At 32.4% G+C, this 19,604-nt stretch overlaps 1 protein-coding gene across 4 annotated transcripts in view; it reads right to left on the reverse strand.

Moving 5' to 3' along the window:
- LOC125048742 (polyhomeotic-like protein 3) overlaps positions 1–19,604 on the reverse strand; it is a 223,046-nt gene that overhangs the window by 136,867 nt on the left and 66,575 nt on the right. Inside the window, exon 1 of one of the 4 annotated variants that reach the window (XM_047647593.1) lies at positions 19,267–19,586. The exons of 2 other annotated variants lie outside the window; for them this stretch is intronic. Coding sequence is in view for 1 of the 2 variants with exons in the window: in XM_047647594.1 (XP_047503550.1) it covers positions 19,213–19,264 (52 nt within the window). In the remaining variant the exon portion in view is untranslated. Of the gene's footprint in view, positions 1–19,212; positions 19,587–19,604 lie in introns of those variants that run through there. One more of the 4 variants, XM_047647594.1, reaches the window with a different exon arrangement.

A 19,604-nucleotide genomic window follows, 5' to 3' on the forward strand; every position in this document is an offset into this window, starting at 1 on the left:
AAGGTAGGTGTGAAGCAATGTGCCTTCTAAGTACACATAAAATATCGTTTTAAATAGTTCCCCAAAACGATATTCTTACTTAGTATAGGGTAACTTTTTCAATTTTGTTGTACAACATTTACTATGACCATAAAGGCTGCCTCCAAATGTAGCCATTTTAATTTGTCTCACTCTCCTGTACCATTCTATCCCGGCCAACCTTCGTATGTAAGGTTTCAGTTAAACATATTATTTGTTAATCTGTTATTATATTAATTAATATAATCTGTGAATGTCATCTGTCAGTCATCAAGTCTCACTTACCATAATGGCTGAAAAGCGCAATTTATATAAATAATATAATCTATTGTTATCCAGAAAATAAGTATTATTATAATACATATTATTATAAGCCAAAGGTTAACAAATTATTTCATTTAACCAACCCTACATCTCAAGATTTGCGACAATGGTTCTAATTGACGTAAAATCGCGATCGCAAACTAACGAAGTGACCAGTCGACCCGTCAGCGACCCGCATGTGCAAGCGCATGCGTAATGTGACCGCTGGTATTGCCAGTTAATTAATTGGATACTCGCCAGGGTTACCATATGTGCCAATGTTCTACCCGTAATGAATAGTACAAAAGTAAAGGTAAACTTGTTAAAGGAGCGCTGGAAAATTAAAACGTAATACAGGCACATACTATTATTATAATATAGGATAAATACTTTTGAATTCATCAATAATATAATAATTCGTAAATATACGTATTCGTAATAATAGTGGTAAGAAACCGATATTCCTCATCCAAATGATCCTTTAATTAATAATAAAAAAAGCTTAATATACATCCTATTTGTAACAGCATTTATATGTGGTACTTAAATGTGTAACATTCCTTAAATACTTTTTAATGAATAATTAGACATTCGATTTTTAAAATTAAAAAAATTGGAATTACTGAAATAAACACAAGGTAGCTTAACATTTCTAGAGCTAATAATAATTATTTGTTCGCTACGGTATATATTTCTAACCATAGCCAAGGGCTATTATGAGGAATTATCAAGAACTGCAAAAGCAACATCCTGCTCATAATCGACTGAACACTTAGTGTATGTAGTGTATGTATATACCTAATTACCTATAACTAAAGTATAAACTGCCACTTAAGCCAGAGTCGATAGTTCAAACAGATCCGTATTTGTAAGTTAAATGCGTATTTGTTAATGACTTAACAATTTAGCTATAGAGGTCAGGTCAATGACCCTGATTATTTATCACATAACACGTTAAACAATTATTATATTTGTTTTGTCTCTTTAAGACCTAACCAAAATCAGTCGTTGTAGATTTGATTTTATATAAGCATGTGATGCTTGAAATAAAAACAAGAAATATGTATTGATCCTTCATTTTAATTGCAATGGTTGACTTAAATTAAAAACACAATACAATATAAATTCCTCGATACAAAAAAACACAAAGTCACCTCTAACTTTTGCCTAGTTTCGTTTTTATTCAATCATGGCGAGTATTATGGATCAAAAAATTATTGAATTACAGCACATTAGTGTGGCCGAGAGCTGTTACTAGCGATATTTTTAAATATTGTATATTTTATCAGTTATTAAAATAAAAAGCATTTGGCGTTTACTTCATTTTTGTTCCGCGGAACATTGTATCGTCCGTCTCATCTCACGCGAACTTCAGCCTTGCGATTCTGTAACTCACTTTTCGAACTCACACAGCGGTTTTCGCAGTGGCGGTCGCGCTCAAATCCGTCGTAAAGCAGTCATTTTACGATTTGGCATTCTGATAAGGAGGGAGCTTGTAGTTTATTGTTGGAGTGCCGCTGTGTGAGTTCGAAAAGTGAGTTACAGAATCGCAACGCAGGCATATGGTTGTTTCACTAGTCACTAGAGCGGGCGGAGGGAGATGCGCGGGTGTAATCATGAATTTTGCTAGCCTAATGCGCGCTCTTAATTACTTAATTAATTATTCTGGGATAAAAATATGTATTCCATTAATTACCATTATTTGCGAAACATAACAATTGTATTTTTATTTTACAAGAAGTTATAAAATGTAGTAAACAAAGCAATCGAGTTAATATTAATTGGATATCATGTTACAATTCAATAATTATTAATAACTATAATTACATGATCGTAAAATATAGGGTTATCATGTGTTTATTCATAAATTTAAATTACTGTTATTTGAGACTTGATACAGAACTAGTCTAAAACGCTTTTCCGTCTTCATCATTCCTATTTAATTCGACACAATCCTCAAATTGTCTCATTCCGTCAAATTGTGTTAGCGTTGTGATGGAAAGGGACAGATATTACTTTAGTTCAATGAGTGCAATAGATCGATTTTTATGACATGTCGTTATTAGATATGAACTTGTTGTACTAGTTCAATCACCTGAATATCCAAAGAGATTTGTATGCAGTTATAAAGAGCCCATGTATAAATAATATAAAATACTAGCTGACCCGACAAACGTCGTTTTGCCATGTATATCATGTATAATAAAAAAATAGGGGTTGATCGTAGAGGGGTGAAAGTTAAGGGTTGTATGTATTTTTTAATGCTGTATCATAAAAAAATAAAAACAGAAAAAAATATCTAAAAATAAAAAAAAATATTTAGGGGTGGACTACCCTTAACATTTAGGGGGATGAAAAATAGATGTCCGATTTTCAGACACACCTAATAAGCACACAAAATTTCATGAGAATCGGTCGAGCCGTTTCGGAGGAGTATGGCAACGAAAACTGTGACTCGAGAATTTTATATATTAGATAATGATTTGAATATTTTACACAATAACAATACATTCTTATATATTTAAAAGAATTACATAAGCATTGTTACTTCCTCAATGTTGACAGCCCTAAGCGTCCTGACGCAATTTCGCTCTGAAAATCGTAATATATGGAGCATACTTATCATCCATTTTTGGATGTGTTCACCTTCGCCCACAGTTCCGCCACTCACTTGAGCTTCGGTTTTACTTTCGCTCTGGTTTTTGACCTCAGCGCACCCTAAATTTAATCCAATTTACTGTACAGCACTCGAAAGTGTAATTATATTTTATCAATACCTATAAATTTAACACGACACATGCGAAGGTTTTTCGCTTGTTTTAATAATCGTATATACACTGTCGATAATAGTGGTTATTTAAGTTAAAATACTTTTACTATAGTGGGTAATAATCTATTTCTAAACTTTTTCAATAGAATACTTTTAGTTATTGATAAATACTAGATAACGGTTTTAATTAAGAACGCAAGCGTTGATTATATAGGATTAGAAATCTAATTGTATATTAAGTTGAAAATAGCCTTTAAGCTAAAATGATTTGTTATTTGAATTTAGATTTTTTCATTATGTTTTGAAAATTTACTTGCTGTTTCGTACACTATTTCCTAGTACCTATTTAGTAGTATCCTAAAACCTATCATTTCAGTTACTTCTTAAGTGAATAGTTTAATTATTTAATATTAAAAATTATGTATGTTAGGGGTATAAGAACTTTAGAAAGTCTAAGGGCTACTATGGCACAAAGGTTGGAAAACTGCTCCAAACTTTTGTTCTGGTGTAGTCGATTTTAAGTAAAGAAACGTTTAATTAAAAATTGTAAATAAATGGTAATTTTCTATAGAAATAGATTTTATTAGTACATAATAAATAAATTCAAATTATATATTTTCCGTATAACATAAATAATCTTGTATTATAAATAGGTGGGCTCTAAAGTTCGTAAGCTAACATAGAAAAATCTTAATTTTGATAGAATTTGATTTGATTATTCAATATAACCTTCGAAAAATTTTTCAGTACCATTTTTATAGTAAGATTTGTCTTTAGGCTCATCATCAGCGCAAAATTTCTGTACAGCGAGCATTCTTCTGAGGTCTGAGAGGCTTTTACGCTAAAAATCTAAATAATCTCTTATCCAAAACTTTCTCAAGAAGGCTTTTGATGAAATTGTCTTGGGCGCCTAAAAATAGAAAAAACCTAATTGAACTTTTTACAAGTCTCAATCCCATTTACACCTTGAAAATAGAAGTACACGCAACAAGAATAAAATGGTTAAATCATTGATCCGGAACACGCGATCTATAGCTACTAGGGTTGCCCCAGCAATAGTCTCAAAATAGCTACAGAATAAACGTTAATTTAATTTTATCGACATCACTATTTTTTAAGTAACTGACCGAATAGGTGTACTTATAGTTATATTAAAACACACTTTAAAGAAGCAGCTCTAACAAATATTATGCATTTCAATATAGCCACTAGCCAGTGCTAAAATATAATTTAGCTACCTAGTTTATATATATTAGATATAAAATAACTATGTCATTTTCTGTGAATATGCATGTCATATGCGCCTTCAATAAGAACCGGCGTTAACATATACATAACATATATATATAGAATTCTCAAAGGTTAATAAATAAATCGCAAAATATTCAGGTTCTAATTAATGATATTCAGACTTGAAAATTACAATTAAATGATATATTTCTTAATAATAAACAGCAAATACTGTAGGAAACAGTTTTAAACACATCGAAAACATTGGATACGTTTTCGACCCAGTGATGTTAATTTTAATGTGAAACTTAAAAAAATATCAAACTGATGTAACATTTATAAAAGTCAATTACCAAAACCTTATCTGTATAAATTCAGCATCATTAAGCTCCCGGCTTCTTGAATCATTTTGATATCTGGTAACCCTATCTCCGGTGGTTTTTACCGCGACTCTTTCAAACCAGTTCAAAGAGCACGAAATTCGAGCAGTTTTGATTAAAAAGTACAAAACCTGAGGCCGAGAGATTGTACGAACCAGTCGCGACAGGAAATTTTCAGTATTAACGGCGTAATTGGCGCGTTTCGTGTTGTCTTCCGGTATTCTTGAGAGAAACGTTTGACAACATGCATATATAATAAATATATATATATATATATTACATGTCATGGCTTCACAGTGCTGGATATGTATTGTTTTATACTTTTATAAGGCTCTAGGATAATGTAGCATTGTAGAAAAAGAATATTTGAATCGTCCAGTACTTTCTTGTATTTATTTATAATCATTACAAATATTAATATTTTACTATAAAACACTAATTTAAACTTATTTTTACCCATTAATTCTTAACCAATACATAAATGATATATTTATAGATTTTATACACCTCTTTTAATACCGTTTTAATTTCTATATTTGTTACTTATATTAATGCATCGTCAATATTAAGTATTCAAAAGCTGTATTATCTAAAACGTTAATATCTATAACACTTGCTGGTAACTAAAACTATTTTAACTGTGTTGTGTTTTAAGTTTATCTACTATAAAATTTACTATTCGAAGTTTTATACCTTATAATTATTTTATATTGAACCTAATTTTACTCTAGAACTGCCAATTAAGAAATTAAAGGTGTAAAAGTAACTATTGTTTTAATTGAAATGATCGAGTTTTTCCTTAAATCTAAAGTTCGCATAAAAGGCCACACATTTCACTACACAATTATACTATAATTAACCTGTCGTGTGTTGTCTTATTGTGTAATTAAGTTTACATACGTAAAATAAAGTTAGTATTTTCGTTAATTAACATAGAAAGTCAGTGTAAAGGTTTTTGTTCTTTACTCTGAGGGTTAATATTAAACACCTTAATAAAATAATAAATATTTTCATATTCATTTGGCACGCTCCTGACAAGACTGCTGATAATACAAACCGGTTTCACACATTTTACTAAAATATATAAATATTAATAAAAATATATTTAAGCATACAATACCGGGATTTGTAGAAAATTAGTTGATTACATTTATATCATAATATTTTACATTATAAATAGTAAGTGACAAACAATTAATTCGCCAAGATGGGCCTTCAGTTGAATTATTGTTTTGCTGGATCTCAAATCTAGAATCTACAAGCTAAAGTAAGTACGCTAGCTAAATTAAAAACCTATAAAAAGTTAGATACTATCCACTATACCATCGCTTTAAACAATAATATTTTTAAAATATCGGCATTGATTCACCGCAAACTCTAGCATAAGATCGTGTCAGCCACTTGTTCACCTCAACCTGCTAAAGCCGAAACCAATGGAGCGAAACGTTTCATGGGACAAAAGCTTCGGAATCCACTTGATTTCGTGGACGTGACCCGCACTTGATGCATGAAGAATCATCTTACGCTCCTGATTCCATGAAATGTCTTTCAAGGAACCGTGATTTTATTAACAATATTTTTTATTTTATTTAAATGAATTTTATCTCCATAGTAAGATATATTGAATTTTCGTGGTCCAAATATATATATATATCCTCACAGCTCCAATTTCATAGGTAAATAATCTATAAATGTTCACTTTCAAGCGAGAAAAACGTTGTATTGTATATTTTACTTAAACTGAATCTATTTTAAGAATTTTACTAATAAAATTGATTGTTCAGTTTATTTGCAAAGATTTGCAAAGATAGTGGTACAATTCGATTGATTAATTATAAAAAATCCGCACAGTCAGCCATACATAAACAGGCATGCAAATGTCAAATTAATTTTTTAAATGTCATATAATAATAATCATAACAATCATAATGTCATAATAACGAGTTAAGTTATTTATAATTGTTATCAAACTAACGGTCTACATACTCGCCCAAGCTATAATTGCACCTTGCCTTTATAAATTTAAATCACCTTCCGCTTGAATTCCCCTATTAAGAACCCACTACGAAGAAATAGTAAGAAGATGTTTAAAATGCCAGAACTTTGACTGAAAAAAGCACCTGTCTACACCATTATACTTCATTGTAATACCACGTAGATGACTCAAATATCCGTGTTATAATTAGTGCAAGATCAAAATCGTGCTCAACACAACCACCAGGTGACCTCCACTAACCAAATCCAATCGAGTGTAACGGGGACAAAGCAGTGGAATCCACTTGTCTCATGCTGAAACGTGACCCGCACCTGATGCGTGAAAATACCAAAGCTTTCGATAAAAACCTGGCATAAAAGAAGTTTTTCCTTTTTAAAATGTCACTAACACGTTCTCTTTTGTTTATTTGGAACTGTTCTATTGGTCGTTGTTTTGTCTGTGGTAGTTATTGTATAAATCTTTGAATACGCATTTTATATTGAAACGAATTATGCGATGGCGGTTGTTGTATGGAGATGTTTAAATAAAACTCTTTGTTTGAAGCTGGGTAACAACGGACTTTAATGGTTTAAAATATGAGCAAAAATTTTAATTTTAATTTTAAAAAAAATTAGGGGGAGAGGGGTTGCAACGCTTACAATAAAAACTTGGCTTATCTATTATTGGAGACGAGAATGTTAAATTAAAATTTATAAGTGTGGTAAAAACTTAAGGGGGTTTGTGTACAAGTGTACGATGATTGTTTATATTAGGTTTAGGTTTCTAATTATTACCTAAAATATTTATATGTAACTTAACTAAAGTTAGGTTATTTTCATTTAAAATGTTTTCTTTTTCATGTAAAATGTTTCATGTTTCATGGCTCGCAAAGTTATCAGAACTCATGTTGAGTCTAGCTTCAAACTCGTGATTTTTGTCTACCTAAATTGTGAGGGTTTAAAAACTACCAGCTTTTTTGCTTGGCTCATCAGTGGGGTCACTGTCGTGCTTCCAGATATTCATTACAGACTTTTCAACCTTTCAAACCGTGACGATTTTTATTGAATTGTCAATTAAAAGCATTTAATTACGGTACCTTTACCTTATTAATGCTAAAACATTAAACATAAGTAAAACCTTATGACTGTAACGGTACAAACAATAAAGTACAAAGAGAAAACAATACTCCAAAACATAATTAAAAACTCATAATTTTGGCCCAAAGTTAAAAACGGCAGAATGCTTAGCGTAGCCAACAAAGCGCGATCAAAAAATAATTGATACCGTTATTAACTTTCTTTATTAAATGATACGATCTTTTAAATTTACGAAATGACAGAATCACGAACTACTGTAAAACATTGTTCGCTTACGAAACATTTGAAAGTTGAGTGTGTAGAATGAAAATCAGGCGTATAAGTACAATCCCTATAATTTTCAAATATTTCTTTAATTTTAGTGTATGCGAAGTAATAGCTTTTTAAAGTATTTAGTACAACGTATTTTTTAAAGCTTCAGCACATTACCAGTTACCGCTCACACATCGAAATACAGCAAAGAGCATTTAAGCAAGCATTTAAGATATTCAGTCATAAAGGTCAGTCATGTAGTGTCTAAGTCTGTCTTAGTTTAGTAATATAGAGATAAAGTAAAGTTGTGTTTAAGTTAGACAAGGCCTAGTATTTGGCTAAAATATCTAGTAAGTACTAAATATATAATATATTAAAGGATTTTATTATTTATTTTAATTGATATCATTATCACAGTAATTAACTCGTTAACATAAAAAACAATTTAAATTATATTCTTGCACTTTAAAATTACTCAGATTATTGACAGCAACAGCGCCATCTCTTGTCAAATTGATCAAACTTCGATCAACATAACCGACTCCCGCGTTACAGTTAGCCTGTGGCAATATCCTCTATGTCATAATTTTGAAATTTTGACAAGCGTACCGCATTATTTATGTATATCTCGAGTTAAATGCAAAACACGGCGGTTGAGTCACGTCCTGCATAATATTGACAGTGATCGCAACCTCGTATTACCATTGAGATGTTCCTGTTAGCTCAAAACTGACAGCGACCTGATGCTTTATTGCGCTCCATTTGACATGCCCTCAGTATGAGAGCTTATAATAAGGCTGTTTATATATAAATTTAAGTACCGTAACTCGGGAGATGTGTTTTTTCACTGACCATTTATTTTGGCTAATCATATTATTTGGGGCGATTTTCTTATGTTTTTTATACGAAACGTAATTATCATGTTGTCCAAATTGTAAAAACTACGTAATGTTTATAACACTAAGTACATATATAAGTTTTTTTATAGAAAATTTTAAATGCTTACACGTATCTAACCGTTAAATAACGTTTTCACTCTTCACCTTTACACGACGGGTTTTGTTAACTTAAATTGAATCCGTGTAGTTTAATTAGTCTGAATTTTTCTAATTTATACTTGTAGAAGAACTCAACTAGCCAATCCGTAAAATTACGGTAATCCTACGCAAATCCAGAAAATGTATATAATATTAACATATGAGATACTCCAGTCCATCTATGCTTTTGATCATAATATATTCATTACTTAAAATGTTCTTAGCTACCTATTTCATTTTATTTCAAAGGTTTATGGTTAACATGTTGTAACAAAACGGAGAAAAAACATACCTAGATCTGTTTCATTATGCATTTATCATGGCAAATGGAAATTAGACTCGAATCGAATTGGAATCTAACATTAGTTCTTTGACATGTGTCATTTGGCTACAGATGTGCTACACAAAAGATCGAAGATTATATATAAGCTATATTTTTTTTTTTTTTATGCTCATAAGACAAGTAAGTTCTTTTTGATCAAATTTTTTGAATACTAATGAGTCTGTAGACATAGGCAAAGTTGCGAGAATGTTTCATTATAAAACAGTAATTAAGTTTTACCCTAAATTGCCTTTAGAAAGTTCGTTTTAAACAATGATTTTATGTTGTCATAAAATAACTTTTTATTTTTATAACGAGAAATTTACTTAATATATGTACCACATTTTTAAATAACGGACATCCGAACTTAATAACTGCCTAATTGAGCATCCTCATTTTTTTAACCATTTCTTTTTTAAAATATCTTCGCTATTGTTTAGACAAATAATGGTAAAATGTTAATTTTACTTATTTATACACAAGAAATATTTTATACAGCGAGGAAATGATGCAAGCGTTAAATGTACACTGCCACAGAGACCAAACTTTTTAAATATGTTTTAACTTTGTTTTCATTACTTTTTAAATATTTATGAAGTTATACTTCTTTAGGCGCGTTATGAAAAATTGATGAGAGTGAAATTTTACGATGCGCGCGCACCGTGACACAAAATTAACAGAATGAAGTTGCCCACGGAAGATGCTACGGCATTGGACATAATTTAAAAACAACATCGAATAATAATATAATTTATGTTACACTTAATGTAAGGGAATAATAATAAATATTTATTTATTTAATTTTTCATATGTAAAATGAACTTTATTGACTATAATGACTCCAGTCTTTGATTATTTAATTGTAATTAATTATTTGCATGCAATCAAAAACTATTTTTAATAATGCCAAAGAAGTATAAAATCTTACGCGCGTACACGCACCCTTTTTTTTATTATTACTATGAAGGGTAAGTAAATTGTAAATACTGTATATTTGATTGTTATGATTACTAATAAATAAATGTTCTTTTATATATGGTTTAGGTAGTGTGAAATTTAGAATACATAAGAGAAGTTGAACGAAGGAGGTTCTACATAGAAGAAATTTTACTAGCGAACACATCAGACCACCTTTTCATATTATTCGTACAAATAAATAAGATTCAATATCAAAACAATTACCATAAAAAGAAAAACACACATAATACAGGATGGAACTTAGTTCAAAGACTAAATTATTTTTTGAGCCATTAAGCATAATTTGTACCAGGAAACTATAAATGCGTAGCAACTTCCCATCGCTCGGTCACGTAGTGCGGTCGGTGTGGCCGGTTGCCGGTCGCGACCCCCAATGTTGCCCGTTACCAACTCAAAATCCTGACTTGGTTCTACAGAACTTTTATAGCTTCATTACGCACTTTAGTTTCATATATTTAACCTAGTAAAGTATCTGTAAATAATATTTAGAAGAGAGAAACACTTGTGGCCATGCCTCACTGGAAATGAATAGCAATTATACGTATAGTATGCTATACTTAAACTCTTATATACGTTACCTATATATCTTATAATAATAGGATATCGGTTAAGTTTAACGATTAATAATTTACCCAAAACTGTCTATAAGTCAACTCGATTCGGTAAAAGGGTAATAAGTACTTTTTTGGCGGACTGAAAGCTGATCACCTATTTTCCCTATCAAATCTATATAAACAAATAATAGCAAAGTATGTTGTTAAGCGCAAACCTCGAAGACGGCTAGACCAATTGGAGTATTTTTTGTCATTATTCCTTGAACTCTAAAGCAGGTTTTTATAGAGAGAAAAATTTGAAAATTGTACGGAAAACGTAAAAACCAGGTCGCAGTGGTAATAAATAATAATCAAGCTAGTAATCAATAAAATAGATACAGAAGTAACGTCAAATGCTAAAGTTGTATTTGTTTTAGTCACGTCGTGCGGTTATCGCGGTCTGAAGTGCACCGGTGACCTCTGAACGTCGGCAAAAAAACGAGCTCAGATTTCACAATTTTCAGTTTAATGGATTATTCACGGTTCAAAAAACATTCAACATTTATCAAGATGCTCTAAAATTTCGTCCACATTTTCTATATATAACCAAAAAAGCCATTGGCGCTACATCCTCGGTTGTGCCTTAGCTTTCTATATAAATTTTCTTATTTTTTTTACATATAGGTAGGTGATGAGCCTTATGAGTCTGACACATCGATTCTGAGATCTCAGACGTGTTTGTTTGCTTATTATTCGTATGAGAAAGTATTAATTGCTCACAAATATTCTTTGTTGTACAGCCGGGGCTCGAACGTACGATCAGCATCGGACGTCAAGGCAGAAGAAAAGAAGATATCACTTAACATCAGGTGAGCCTACTGCCCATTTTCCTCCTGTTATAATAAAGTCATAATTTCTATAAGTTATTTTTATTAATTATTTGTCACTATTAATGTCCATTTTCTTAGTGTTAGCCTAGTGCGATGCCATCCGGTATGAAACCCATCAAATTCAAAAACGGATACAGTCGAGTCTCAATTCCGGAACCCAAACCGAACTCTGAACTCAGGGCATTCTATTTATATGTCGTTTTATATGGTAGTGCAGTGAGGCTACGCGGATGCTCCGGCGCGTGCGCAGACTGCGTAGTGGGCTGTCGAGGTCGCGTCGCACCGAGGAATGTCTTGCTTTACATACCTTTGTTGGATCATAAACATTGTGTCTAACTGTTCGTTTCTAATGGGGTTTTATTCGACATTAAAGCAAACTTAAATCAATCTCTTCGGAGGCTTTAAGAGAGGTAAGAGAGTCAGTGAACTATTACCCACCAGAAGACGCATATTTGTCTGCCCCTGTATACCCTTGCATGGTGGGTAGAGCAAAGGATAGACACATATTTGCCCGTTAAATTATTTAAAAAAAATCAGTGGCACTACAACCTCTTTTTAGGTCTTGGCCTCGGATTTCTGAATCTGTTTCATGATCATTTTTAAGTCTAATAAGCAAGTAGGTGATCAGTCTCCAGTACCTCCAGTTTCCTCACGATGTTTTCCTACAACGTTCAAGTCCATCGGTGCACAGATAGGGATCAAACCTACGAACTCAGATATGAAAATCGCACGCTGAAGCCACTAGGCCAACCTTGCTCTTAAATTATTACATGTTAATATTCCCTAAATTACGTTGATGTAAATACATAATAATAAGAAGTTTATCGCAAGCCCTCAATAATTATGTTAATTAATCATTTGTTCAGTACCAATTGATAAAACTTTGCATATAATTAACTTATTTGTGTTCATTAAACTAGCTTCAATGCCTGCATGCAATTTTTACAGCAATTCCGATATCCATCTTGCATATTGTATTTGCGACTTTAGCTTTGAAACTATAGAACCGAGGTACGAAATTAGTTACCTACCCTTGTTAGATTAAAGTTTCAGTATGGATACGACACTTTCTTAGAGAGTGTGTGTTACTAATTGGTGTTTTTACAGAGTATCCTTATTTGCGATGAGATAACGCAAATGTTAAGTATATGAGTATTAAATCCCTTATTACTAGAAGGGGAACGGTTATTATTTAGTAGTATAGTCGACGACATCGTTTAGAACAACATACCGCTTATATTGACCAAAATCATAGGTCCCGGCTGAATTCAATTGTATTAGGTACTTAATAACAACGTCATCGGCTGTTACGACTATCGTTTTTTACGGCCAAATATGTGTAGTCCCTTCGGTGTCGTTATAACAGATTTTGACGTAGTAACAATTTAGTTTTTTTTAAATATTAAGATGGAATTTGATTCATTTTAGTTTACTTTTTTTAATATATTAATGTACTAATAATGTTCTCTGTTTCGTATATTTTATTATCAATCTTATCTGTTTTGGCTTTGTATATTCTCTAAGCGTTTTCTTTAAAATATGCATATGTGTTATGTAAGATTACTTATAAATAAATAATTAAAATGTATACAAAAAAAATCTTTGATGAAATTTATCTGCAATAAAATCTACATTACAAAAATGTGGTGGAATATGATACTGGGCGGTTTGAACCCGCGCTCAGGCATTATTAACACTCAATAAACTTGATATAGGATTACTATATAAAACCCTAGTAATGCAAGCTTCATTGGTAAAAACCTATGGGACGATATTTCAACACTAATAAAACTTTTCCGAAGGTTCTAGCAATCTTTCGATAAATTTAAAATTTAAAATTGGCTTAAAACTATAATTCCCTGTTTATATTTTAATGAAATAATATTTCTGTTGCCTTAATATTCATTAATATTCCTTCTATTCGTGTGTTAAAAATAAATAATTCAGTGGCACTATAACCTTTAGGTCTGGGCCTTAGATTACTGTATCTGTTTCATGATCATTTGTGTAATAGGCAAGTAGGTGATCAGCCTGACACACGCCGTCGATTTTTTGGGTCTAAGGCAGGATCGTTTCCTCACGATCTTTTCGTTTACCGTCCGAGTAAATGTTAAATGCGCACATAGAAAGAAAGTCCATTGGTGCACAGCCGGGGATTAAACCTACGACCTCAGGTATGAGAGTTGCACGCTAAAGCCACTAGGCCAATTCTGCTCTTAAAAAGTTATAGTATATTTCTGTTTATTTGTGTTTTCTAGTCTTACTTTAATAACATTTTTATTTATGAAGTAATTTTAAGGACACATATGTATAACTTGTATTTCTTTATATACGTTCCAATGTATTGGTGATTAAGATAATTTATAAAAGTTGCGTTAGGCCATACAGTAAGTATAATTTATTCAAGTCCAGGCGTACATAATATACCAAAAATATGTATGACAAAGGTGACGCGTGTCACGCGTGACAGGGAGGTACTTCCGGGGCAATCGTGATTAATATTTATAGCCTACCTAAGAATATTTGATTTTACTAAAGAGCTACATACAGTACACCAAAGTTAATCTGTTTAATAAAAGGACTAAATATTGTATTATATCAAGTTAAGCTTAATTAGTCTTTATAAGAGAAAGAAAGCTCTTCAATACTCGATACAAACAAATGGATCTCAAACTTGGGCGCCTACTAATGCGCAGAATATAAAGCTACAAGTGTGTCAAAGATCGATGAACGATGAGAGGCAAGAAAAGAAGAGACAAAATAAATAATACAGCTTTAAGGCACCTAAGGTAAGAGATGTTACAATAAAAACAAATTAACTAAATGGAAATAGGCGAGGAACAGAAAATTTGAGCATAAAAGTACTAAACTGGTGCCCAAGGTACAGCAAATGAGGAAGACAACTTAGAAGGAGAATAGACCAAATTAAAGAAACAATAGGTGTGGCAGAGAGTAGCTTAGTGCAGAGAAGAATGGCGGAATTTGAACGAGGTCGTTGCCAAAAAAGATACCTAAAAGAAGATAGAAAAAAAACATGTTTAAATGTAAAAGTATGATTAAAAAGGCTATTATTATTAGTCTTTTAAAATACATCGCTAAAGATTCAAAATGCTTTATAAATATTGTAACTGTTTAGTTGTGACACTTATTATATAAAACAACCATTAAGATGTGATCATAAATGATGTAACAAAAATAACAATGCAATATTAGATCAGCATAAATATAATGTAATCTATTGTATTTTGTTACACTTGTTTTTATCTATGTATTCGCTCATAGTATACACACTGCCCACAACAGTAAAGAAAAGCTCATATATGAGTTATATGAGCTTTTCTATCCACAGTAATCGATTTAGTATACGAAATATAATAAATATAATTTTATCTGAAATAATATTAGTAGTGTAGTGAAGCTTCAGCGTGCGACTCTCATCCCTGAGGTCATAGCTTCGATCCCCGGCTGTGCACCAATGGATTTTCTTTCTATGTGCGCATTTAACATTCGCTCGAACGGTGAAGGAAAACATCGTGAGGAAACCGACATGTCTTAGACCCAAAAAGTAGACAGCGTGTCAGGCACAGGAGGCAGATCAGCTCCTTGACTATTAGTATGAAAATTTATCATGAAACAGATTCAGTAATCAGAGGCCCAGACCTAAAGAGGTTGTAGCGCCACTGATAATCATATTAGCCTTAGTAACTTACTTCTATTAACTTCGTTTGTTTTTCAATTATGTATAACATAATAAATTATTTTTAATTATTATAAGTATCCTTGCAGACTCCTTGAATGGAGACCTCGGTAGAACAAAAGACCGCGCGGCCGCCCACCAACTAGGTGGACTGACGACATCGTAAAGGAGTTTGGTTCCCAGTAGTTACAGAGAGGCCAGTGCAGGGCATACTGGAACATGGAGGAGGCCTACGTCCAAATAAATAGGCTGATATGATTCTAATGCATCATGATGATGATGCTGATTATTAGAAGGAGGGCTTTACGCACTGTTTGGGTCAGCGGACAATTATTTGTAGCTATAAGATATGTCTGATTATCACGATGATTTCCATCGCATGTGTGCACGCACTCTCTGTTTCTTGGCTGAGAAACTAATTGATATTTGCCAAATTCAAGGTTTACATTCTCAGACACAAATTTTGGCCTATTTCTGATGGTTTTATGTCTATGAATACAAATCTAAGGAAACGTCTTTTCATTTTCCTTCTAAAAATATATTTTGCAAATAAATTCTTCTTACAAAGCGACTTAAGCTTAAGCTGAAAACTTTATTTCTTCGCGTAAAGAATCTAAACGTGAATGGAGATTTTTAATACTTAGAATTGTATTTATTAATATAAATAAAAATGAATCGCAAAATATATTGCTAAAAACCTAAAAATCCGTTTTAATGAGAGTTTTATGAGATAGCATAGCATATGTTGGTATGTAGCCACTTAAAAGGTAAGCTAAGTACAAAAAATCATAGTAGCGAAACGAAGTTCGCGGGAGCAGCGAGTTCTTAGTATATATTAATAGCTAATTAAATAGATCACATTCAATAACGTAACCTTGTTACGGCGGGTGTTATGTATATTGCTTATGTTTTCGAAGTAAGAACTGTCCAAATGCTTAAATTTTCTCAACTCCGATTATATATTGTAAACTCAAACTCAAATTATCTTTATTCAAGTGGGTAACCAAGTACACTTTTGAATCGTCAAGTTAAATTAATCGTAAATTTACATTTACTACCAGTTCGCAAGTCAAGGGCGTAGAGCGGGTAAAAAGAACTGGCAAGAAACTTTCCGCCACTCTTATTAATCGCCACGTATTGTCATACAAGTTGTTTGAACTGGAGCAAATCAATCCCAAGGATTAGGATCATTTAAGTAGTCCTCAAATTTATAAAAAGCTTTGTTGATTAATTTTCGTTTAACGAGGGCTTTGAATTTATTTAGTGATAATTCTCTAATTCTCTAATTTAATTGTACAATAGACTTACATTAGTAAATCATTCTAAACTTAAAACAATATTGCTCTGAATGAGATGCATATCATTAAATTGCGTGAACCCCTAGTGAAGCTAAAATGTGATGTCCAATGTAAATTATTAAATTATTGGCCTTACTGGAAGATTAAATCAATAATAGTATTTCGCTTTTGTTCAATAATAACAATAAAAAAGTACAAGTAATAGGCTACTACTGATATAAAAATTTTCTGTTAATTACCTTACTTATAAGTTTAAGTAATATAAAAAATAAACCTTACAGTACTAGCTGACTTCGTTAAAAAATATTTGCTCGCGAGAATTGGATAATTGGAAATCTATTTGAAGACGTTTCGTATTTGAAATATTAGGGACAGTAATGACCCATAATGGGGTAATGGGCCATCACTCACGTCAGAAACTCGTCACGGATCAACTAAAGTGTCAGATATTAGGATAATTATACCCAATTATATCAATTATTTCGATTGATGTACAGTACAAAAATATATGGTCTTACGAAAGGAAAAGTAGGGTAGAGCGGGGTTAGTTGAGCATAGGGGCAAGTTGGGCAATCGAAATATCTCGGAAACTATTCATCTTACGCGGAAGTATCAAATAGCGAAAAGAAGGAGTCGTAGGAGGGGTAATCATCGCACGATAGCTAGTGGCAGCTCGACGAGTGAGTGAAGTGTCACGGCGTTTTGTTTATTTTGTGACCAAAAAGTAAAAACATTGTTTATCGCAAGTTTTCGTCTGTCTTTGTCAAATGTTCTCTGTTTCCAATCAGGACAGTGTTAATCTTCCAGAAGATTATTGTATTTTTGATTTGTAAATAGGATTTGGGTCTAATTCTAGGCATTTTTTTACAATCCCACTTTTCTTTTAAAATTCCGGGTTGGGGTAAGTTGAGCAACTATAGCTCAACTAACTCCACGACTTAAAAAACTAATGAGTAATGACTCTTTTATTTTTGTTTGGATGCTTACAAGAGGAGGAGATGTTCTTACACTACTGAATACTTAAATAATGCTGCAAAGGCTGTCCACGATGAGGGGAAAAGTGTGAATACCGCCGCTAAAGAATTCGGTATTGGTTGACTTTTAAATAAATTAAATGAAGGTGATGATTCATTTATGGGCTATACAACACCGAGGGAAGTATATCCTCCCTCACAGAAGGACTGTTTGAAAAAATACTTGCTACAAATGGAATTTTTCTCCAAAAGACGACCATCGCCTTACCTAAGAGTGTGCTGCTAAATTTGGCATTGAAATTCCACCCAACTGAATTGCAAATAAGATGGCCGGAAAATAATGGTTGATGATGTTTTTAAAACAAAAAAATCGTAGCTATCCATACAAAAACCCGAACCCACCAGCCTTGGTAATCTTTTTTAGAAATTATCGGAAGTAATGGATAGATATGGATGCTCATGTTTTGTTGATTCTAGTTTCGGTTATACAAAGAAAATTTTGTTGTTCTCTCAATAAAATACTATAAATAAAAAGCTGACTGTCTAATACATATTTTACTACATCTCAAGTTAAGATAGAACCCATGGTTTGGCCTAGACATTCTTAGTGCTCAACTTGCCCCATACCCTTGCTCAACTTACCCCACCTATGGGGTACATTGAGCATACTTGACTTTCTGCATTTAAACATCTGTAGCTATTATATTGGACTTGTTACAAAAAAATACTATGGACACTTTTGTTAAGGGATAAATTACTAATCCATCAGGACACATAACAACTCATTGAGACTTATCATTGAGGAGCTATATCCAAGCAAGTGAAAAATTGCTCAACTAGCCCCGCCCTACCCTACTAGGTACTACAAGATTTTCCTGGTTTCTTAACAGTTTAATAAAAGTAAACTTATAGTCGATGTTAAGGAAAATCAATATTAATTTAGACATTTCCTTCTTAATATATACCTATACGTTCGGAGTGAACAAAATAAAAACTTTTTCATGTGATAGTATTTCAAATGGAATTTATTATAGGAAAATAAAACTGATTGTTTTTAGTTGGATACTAAAGGGAATATATTGTAATAATTATAATTAATAAAAATAATCGTTTAAACGTTTCAATTAATTAACAATTACTACGGAAACTCATATTAAACCATATAATAAAAAATAATTTAAATGAAAACGGCTTTCTCAGTTACCCAAACAAATTTACAAGTAGACAATAATTTTCCTCCAAAAGCCCTACAACTTCAAGATGAGGTGCAGGTAATCGGTACTTAAATACAAAATTCCGTAATAATAAAATTCCAATGATAAAGAACAACCAAAAAATTAGTTGCGCTCATTCTAAAACTATTAAACCTTGGTTAACGAAAAGTAATTAATATTTTTACAACACCACAAAACAGTTTTCTCTCGTCAATAAAACCGTACATAAATAATTCAAACATACCATTTGAACGATAAACTTGGACCGAATTCCACGCGGAAAAGTTGCAAAACATACCTTTCAGGTATTTCCAAATGCAGTTTTCCGCTGCCGAAATGTTCCTCAGTGTGTCCGAAAGAAACAGCTTGAAGGGTCACCAAAAACACTACGAAACACAGTCTTACACTCGAGTTCGAACACTCGTGCATCGATCTCACTTATCACTTGCGAATGCACGTGGACAATGCGTTCAATGTTTATGAAATATGCGACCAAAGCGCGCGAAACAGTCAAGCGGACTGAGAGCCTCTGAGCTCTGACTCACGTCACACACGCCTAGCACTCAACAGGTGAAAATGCAACAGTGTGGTGTCACTAGCGACCGACCCGGCATGTGGAGGTGACTCGGGTGAGCT

This window comes from Pieris napi, chromosome 4, assembly GCF_905475465.1.
Source record: "Pieris napi chromosome 4, ilPieNapi1.2, whole genome shotgun sequence".
In the NCBI taxonomy this organism is placed as follows: Eukaryota; Metazoa; Arthropoda; class Insecta; order Lepidoptera; family Pieridae; genus Pieris; species Pieris napi.